The 7,650-nt window shown below is 42.8% G+C and overlaps 1 protein-coding gene across 1 annotated transcript in view; it reads right to left on the bottom strand.

The window, feature by feature from the left end:
* Positions 1–7,126, bottom strand: part of runx1 (RUNX family transcription factor 1) — a 24,880-nt gene extending 17,754 nt beyond the window's left edge. The window contains exons 1-3 of the mRNA XM_030070863.1: positions 6,418–7,126; positions 3,530–3,681; positions 3,282–3,392 (exon numbers count right to left, since the gene is read on the bottom strand). Of these exons, the coding sequence (XP_029926723.1) occupies positions 3,282–3,392; positions 3,530–3,681; positions 6,418–6,445 (291 nt within the window). The 5' untranslated portion in view covers positions 6,446–7,126. The remainder of the gene's footprint in view (positions 1–3,281; positions 3,393–3,529; positions 3,682–6,417) is intronic.
* Positions 7,127–7,650: the final 524 nt, after the last annotated feature.

The following is a 7,650-nucleotide window of genomic DNA, read 5'->3' as shown; positions in this document are numbered from 1 at the left end:
CGAGGAGACATGCACCGCACTTCTCCGCTGCTTTGAACTGAAACTTTCATTGTGCATGCTATTATTTAACACTATCATACAGATATAGTTGCATTTTTTAAAGTGTAATTTCACCATTTACCAACACTTCAACAGAAAAAAGGTTTTGTCCATGATCTGTGGAGGCTGTCCGACACAGCAAGAGGACGTCTTTGAACGCAGCAGCCGGAAAAGTCGGTGTTCGTTCAGCGCTGTGAATGTGTTCGCTGTAATCTCACAATACGCTTAAAATAAAATCCCTCATGTAGAAGAACGGAGGTGAAGAAAAAAAAAAAAAAAAAAACAAGGTTCACCACGTACGAATGGTGAAGTTAATTAAGGACTGCAGAGCCGGTTTTCAGTTTCGGTGCAACACTGTTGCTCTGCTAAAGAAAAAAAAAAAAAAAAAAAGATTAGGTAAAATAAACTCACAGGGTCACTGCTGGTCATCAAGGAGAAGAAAAGAGCTTGGAGCTGTGAGGCTGATGAGACACAGTGCAAATTCAAAGCAATTAGTTGCATGTGTTATTACTAAATTTGTCGCTGTTGCCATGTCACCAAACCCAAATGATGATGCAAAACAAAGAAAAAAAACAAAAAAACTCCTGGAAGTTGCATGAGGAATGTAACACATAAACGCCTAATTAAGAAATTAAACTCACAAACAAACCTTTGTCTGTGGGTTTTACGTTTTTGTTCATTTGTGACTAAGAAAGCAGAGGATTTTCTCGGAGATTAAAAACCTCGGCGTCTCCGAATGAGCCGTGAACGCCGGCCGTGGTGCGTTCAAAGACCCTCAACAAACTAAACTAGAGAGCGCCGTCTCCTCCTTTGTCGCGCGTACGCAAATCAGACCCGGGCAGGGAGATTTCCATACTAACGCTAATCGCACCGCAGCATCAGTGTGCAAATGACCACAGTGGATACTACACGAGCTGTGTGTCTGTTAACCCCTCGTTCACCGGCGGTGCAAACCACAGCTCGCGCCGCGTTCACCGCGCGCCTCGAAACGCTGCCTAAAATCAAACATTCAGTGTTGAAATGATCCGGAAAGCAATCGCTGTTCAGGGTTTCAGTGGAAATCCCTGCTTAATAATAAGGGAGCTGGCTTAGGAAATAAGGGTCTTGGCCTGCAGATAGTTTACATTCAAAAAGTGGAAGAGCACGTAAGGACACACACACACACACACACACACACACACACACACACACACACACACACAGCTGCCTGACAAGAGAGAGACTGGCAGCAATGGAGCATGAAACCAGGCCGGCAGAGTAAACAAGACAAAGGAAATAATTATGAAGCTCTCAGACCAACAGTGTGTGTGTGTGTGTGCGAGTGTGTGTGTGCATGTGTGAGTGTGTGTGCTTGTAAGTGCATACCTGCTGCAGTGTGTGTTTAGTGTGTGTGTGCTGTTATTTAGCGTACATGCCGGCCGGTGCTGCATGTGAATGTATAGCGACAGAGTGTGTGAGTGTAAGTGTTAGTGTGTGTGTGTGTGCGGCTCAAAACATCATCCATTATCAGTAAAAGGCAGTGACATCCGCTCATGACACTCCATAATGATACATAATGCACACAACACACACACACACACACACACACATGCATGCGAGCACACTAATGCATAAAACTCAATAAATCAATCCGTTGTGTGTTCTGCGGCTAAAAGCTGCTTTTCCACAAATGCATTTTGTCTCAAAGTGCAGGAAAAGCCGTCCACATCCACACTCATCCATACATGAGGGAATAAACTGCAGAAAATAAATAAATAAATAAATAAATAAAAAATGTCAGCGATCATATCTGCATGCAGAAACGGCGAAGACGAGCGAACCGAGAAAAGAGAGAAAACAAAAGAATTCAAATAAAAACAAAGCGAGTTGGAAAATGTTTCTGTTTCTGTGCATTTTATAATAAATACAGCTGAAGTGGTAAATGCTGAAATGTGTTTTATTCATATTTTACAGCAAATAACTCAAGTAAAGTCATAGAAACCTGATTAATAATCATGTGAATGATAAATCAAAATAGCCTCTTTTTTACAATGTGAATGAAATAATGTGAAACTAATTTGAATTATCTCGCATTTTCTCATAATAACTTCAGGAAACATCAAAATCTAAACTTATATTAAATGAAAGCCAAATAATGCACATCTTCTCCATGCAAAGGGAGCTTGCATTTACAAAAAAAAAAACAAAAAAACAAGTCAAACTGAGAAGTTCAGCTGTGAGGTTTCGATTTTATTCGACATCGAGTGAAGAATGGGACGTGAGCTGAAGTAGAAAAAAAAACAACAAAAAAAAAGAAAGAAAAATGCAACTGGTGAGGATGTGACTGGAAAAGGTTCTGGAAACTTTGCATGTGAATTTCGGTTTGAGACGTTTGTTTGCTTTTCGAAACGCTCTGCAGTCATTCGGGGACCTGATCTCCCCTGGCACCTCCAGCGCTGGCCGGGCCTCGGCGTCTATTTTTACGTTCGCTTTTATGAAATGAAGCGGCCGTGTGACGCCGGAGAACAAGAACAGGCTTATTTCTCTAAACTGATTCGCACTTCAAAGCCACACCACTCGATTAATTGGCTCGGTGCTGCAGCGGATACATCGACACGCCTCATATTTCAAGTTTGGCGCTCGTGTTTACTTTATGATAATTCCGCCTTGCGATGATATAACGTCCAAACAAGGCGAGGGCAGGAAGTGAGACCTGAGTGATTTTAAAAGGTGAGATGCAAAGCGGCTCACAAACTGAAGAGCAAAGCTTCCAAACTGCGACAACTGTTTCAATTGCAAATCCATTTATAATCTGGCCGTTTCTGCTTCTTCCTTTTTGGACACGAGCTCATTTGCCTTCAGGAAGTAAACTCTGACATGATGCTGCACTCATTTTCTCCACTTTTCATGAATATCTCCATTCAGAGCCTCTGCAATCCTGGTGTTTTTTTGCATTATCTGTCTTGCACAAAAGGCACATTTACTTCACTGTAATTCACTTGGATTCAAAGACACTTTACAGTACAAAAGAGATAATAAAAAAAGCACAGGAAATAGAAAATAAAGAAGGTAAATGAAAACAAACAGAGCGTAGGCCGAGGCTGACAGCTCATAATGACTGCTGTATGTATATGACATTTTTAATCAAATCAAGATGTTTCCACTTTAACCGTGGTGTCATAAATCTGTCTGCAAAACACAACCACAACAATATCGTCCAGTGCTGATTACACATACACACACACACACACACACACACGCACCTTGAAAGCGATGGGCAGGGTCTTGTTGCACCTCCAGTGTGTCGGCAGCACAGAGCACAGGAAGTTGGGGCTGTCCGTCCTCACCAGCTCTCCCGGATGATCCGAGATCACCTGGAAAAACAAACAAGAAATATATATATATTAAAAAAATATATAAAAAAAAATATATAACCTCTCTGCCTCGCTCTAATGACCGTCCTGCCTGCCTTCCCGCTACCCGTCGTCCAACTCCCACCGTTCCCTCTCACCTCCACCATGCTGCGGTCGGCCATGCGCAGTTTGCCCATCAGGGCGGCGCCACTTCCAGCCTCCTGGGCGCCGAGGGGCAGGGCCTCGGCCATCTTCCCCCCTGACGAGAGCGTGGTGGAGGGGGGAGTGAAACGCCGGCCAGGGGCTGGGTCTGGAGGTGAAAAAAACAAACATATATTAGATGAGCTCAGATTAGACATTTCCTTTTAAATGTTTGGCAGTCGAGTCAACAGAAGCAGAAAATACAGTGTTTATACTAGAGGAGGTGAATCTGCTGATGCTCCAGTGGACTTTGCACATTTATGACCCAGTTTATGCAAATTATTTTTAACACCCACGACTGCTTTAGCATTTCAAGTATCATTTCACCATTTCCAGCTGATATCTTTTATCGTTATGCAGTGACTGTCCTTTATTAGGTATTGATTTGTAAAGGGTGCTTGAGTGACTTTAAAGGCGCTTATGAATAAAATGTATTATTATTATTATTAGAAGTAGCTTATTGTTCTCAGAAAGATTCAGATTCACAGAGGCCGAGATCATAGCTATGATTTGAAATGATCAAATTAGTACAAAAACCCGTCATATGCATGCTGCAAAAAACTTGACATAACACATCCACAGAGGTGAAGGGAGGAGAGTTGCCAACACACACACACACACACCCTGCATGATGACACACACTGCAGTCACACACCGACTCGAATACCACAACGTGTAGTCATGAAACTAAACACAGCGGCGAGTCCAAGTCGTTTAAAACACGCAGGTTTCTGCCAATCGACTGTAAAAATCTATTTGGAAATAATCAATCACTTTCACTGCCTGTTTAATACAGCTGTATTTAAAGGAGCAATACGTCCAGTTCATAAATGAGTCACATGTGCTGCTCTTGACCCCCTGGTGTCTGGTCGCTCCTTTCTGGGAAAAAATCTTTTGCCAGACAGGAAGTGATGCGTTTTATTTTTGTGGTTTGTTTGGGATAAAGAGGACAAGAAGAAGAAGAAGAAGTGGGTGGCGAGCACGAGCAGCGTTGGCCTCTGCGGCTGCAACAGAAAATCCAAATTAAAAAAAAAAAAAAAAGTCACAGTCCCGCCCATGCTGCTTGATTGACAGGTGATTTCTGAGAAACGCGTGCAGCTCTGGGATTCACAAACGATGAAAAAGTGGGGAGAAGGCGATGAAGACGTCGGTCAGAAACCCCACACTGCCTGTCCATCACGCCGCCTGGATGTCGCTCTCTCGGTTTGTCAGTGAGCCAACCCACAATTGAAGCCACATGCCAGCGGTTTGGAGTCTAGTTTACAGTTTGAACCCACACACACACACACACTCTCACACACTCACACACACACACACACACGGCTACTACACGGCTCACTGTGGAGTTGAGACCGGACTTAACCAGCACAGTGCCGCTCAAACTGCAACCAGCGAGACAAAGGGCTGTTTAATGTCACTTGTGGCTGAATCAACTCACAATAATCCCAATTAGAGGATGTGGACAGTGTCTTTTACAATCCTAGATTTCACTCTCACCAATATTATCTAAAATTCAAATCTTACACGAGTCCACTGGATGAAATCAAGGTCAAATGTGGATTTACTCGAAGGCCTCGCGACTTAAAAATGTTTGAAAACCCCTTTATTTTAGATCTCTTTCTCTAATGGCGCCCTAATGTGTTTTTGTGTTTTTGTGTTTGTGTGTGTGTAAACAGCCATGAAGGATCAGGTAGATTTTAATACACCAGAGGCTGACATATCAGAATCTGTGCCGCCGTGCCACCGCAGATCTGCTTCACTGGCAGCTATTTGAGCCGTGGTGAACTCAGTCAGTTTCACCCAATAAATCTGACCAGCATGAATTTTTTGATGATACCGGTGGTCTTCATATATATATTTATTTATATATATATATATATACATACATATACCCCTGCACAACCCTGCACCACTTGACTTTTTCTTTTTTTAATTTTTGTCCTGCTTCTTTTACAAGGCCAAGTCCCTGCCATGTGCAAGGAAAGGTCAAATTTATGTGTGTCTTATCACCATTATCATCATTATTATTCCTATAATACACAAAATATGACTTTAAGTTGTGCTTAGGAGGCATTTTAAGGCGTTATAAGGTGATAATAAGCAGTGGATGAACTGTGATTAATGAACTGTGCAAAAATGTTGGAGGTGGGTGATTCTTTTATGTGGAAAGTGACATGACATTAAATTGAATCTGTTTTCTTAATGTTTGCCTGATGATTACAGTGTAATCCAACTTTATTTTGGCTCGAATGAGTTTCCAGTCAGCGTATAATCCATCATCATCTGTGAAACCTGATGTTTCAGCTCCGAAAACCAACACAGGGACCGACATTTCAACATTTTTTACGCTTAATTGCACAAGATATGTGCAGCTTTACTGAGCCCATCTGTGGGTTCACAGAGGGAAGTTGAATTGTGGTTGATAAAGAGGAGACAACTTCTTCTTCTTAGCTGAGATAAAAAACGACCACACACACACACACTGCCATTCAATAACTATAGGAAATGAAACACTGCAGTGAAAACAGCAAGTCCCCCAAAATGGATTTTCTCTTGAGAGGATAATCAGGGTAAACTAGTTTTCTCCAAAATTATTTTAAAAAAGCACAACCAAAAAAAATCATATTAACACACAACATCAAATGACTTGCATTTTCCCACTAACACGCTGTTTTGCAGTAATGGGGATTAATTAGCGCCTGACCTGTTACCGTGCCAATTAAATGTCTTAAGACACTTCTATGATTGTCCCTTTGCTTTATTGACTATATAATGGCAATATATGGCGCATGCAATCACTGTGTCTGTCTGAATCAAAGTGTGGATAAAAACAAATGACTTGTACCGTATTTTGCGTCCCACAGAAACACCATTTGTGCGCCACAGTGCGTCCAAAGTGATTCAATTTCCTCGACAAATGAAGACCTCGGCTGTAAACCTCCCGGTCAAGAAAACCTGCCTCTTCTCTGCGTGTTTATCGCTGGAGTCTCTTGCTTCGTCTGTGTCCGGATAAAAAAAAAAGGCAAACCACTCAAAAAATGCGATGCGTTATCCCATTCGGACGCGCCCGTCGCTCCGGGTGCGTAAAGCCTTGCGGATGGAGAGGCGACACAAACAAGCTCCGAGCCGAGCCGGACCTCCAGCGCTACGCACAGGCGCTCCTCGGCTGTCCCATGCAGAATGTGAGTCACTTTGCTGGGGAGGATCGATTTTGAAAGTCTTCGGTGTTTCCTTTGCTTCCTCGCAGCTGCAGCAGCGAGCCTCCCTCACATGGCTGGCGTCAAAAGTGGAAGGAAATTTACGAAAAGAGGAAGAAAAATGTTCTGCGGAAAAAAGTTCGGCAAATGTACGACTTTTAATCCTAGAGTTTCGGGAATAACAGGAGCGACAGAGTATTTTCCTTGCAATACCCTACACGAATGTCCTTTTATACACTATTACGTTTGTAATAACCTGAAAACACTTTAATACACTCTACCCGAGGAATAGTCTATTCCAAATATAACCTTGGCTGCTGTTATACACTGAACCTGGAAATAGCCTGCGCCGAAAATACGTTTACTCAGTAATAGTTAATTTAGCGCAAACTTAACCCGCGCTCTCTCTCTATTTTCTGGCTCTTGCTCTAGGTCTCTCTCTCTCACCCTGGAGATGAATAGACATCCTGTCTGACAGCGCCAGGCTTTTACCGGCAGCCCGCGGATTTGCATCTCATTTGCATAAGAAAGGGCTCTCTGCCAATGGGGAGCGTTTCGCCACAAGGGGATTGACCAATCAGCGTCACGTCCGTCCGTGGAGAGGCGGGGCTTAGCGCGTGGAGAGCGAGAGAGCAAAAGAGGAGAGAGAGCGAGAGAGAGAAGACCTGCACTTCCTCCTGCACAGAAGAAGAAGAAAACGGTTGTATCCTGCTGAATTAAAAAACAATAAATAATAGATAATATTATCTTTGTAATATGTAGAAAAACTATGATACCCTGTCGTCTGAAGCCTATTTCTCTGCATGCAAATAAAGCAAATGAACTAAACACAGACAGAGAGGCACACCGATAGTGTTTTCTGGCCTGGAATGGAAGAAAAA

This window comes from Myripristis murdjan, chromosome 2 (genome assembly GCF_902150065.1).
Source record: "Myripristis murdjan chromosome 2, fMyrMur1.1, whole genome shotgun sequence".
Taxonomy (NCBI): Eukaryota; Metazoa; Chordata; class Actinopteri; order Holocentriformes; family Holocentridae; genus Myripristis; species Myripristis murdjan.
Note: the sequence above shows the minus strand (reverse complement) of the source record. Positions and strands in the feature narration are given on the sequence as shown.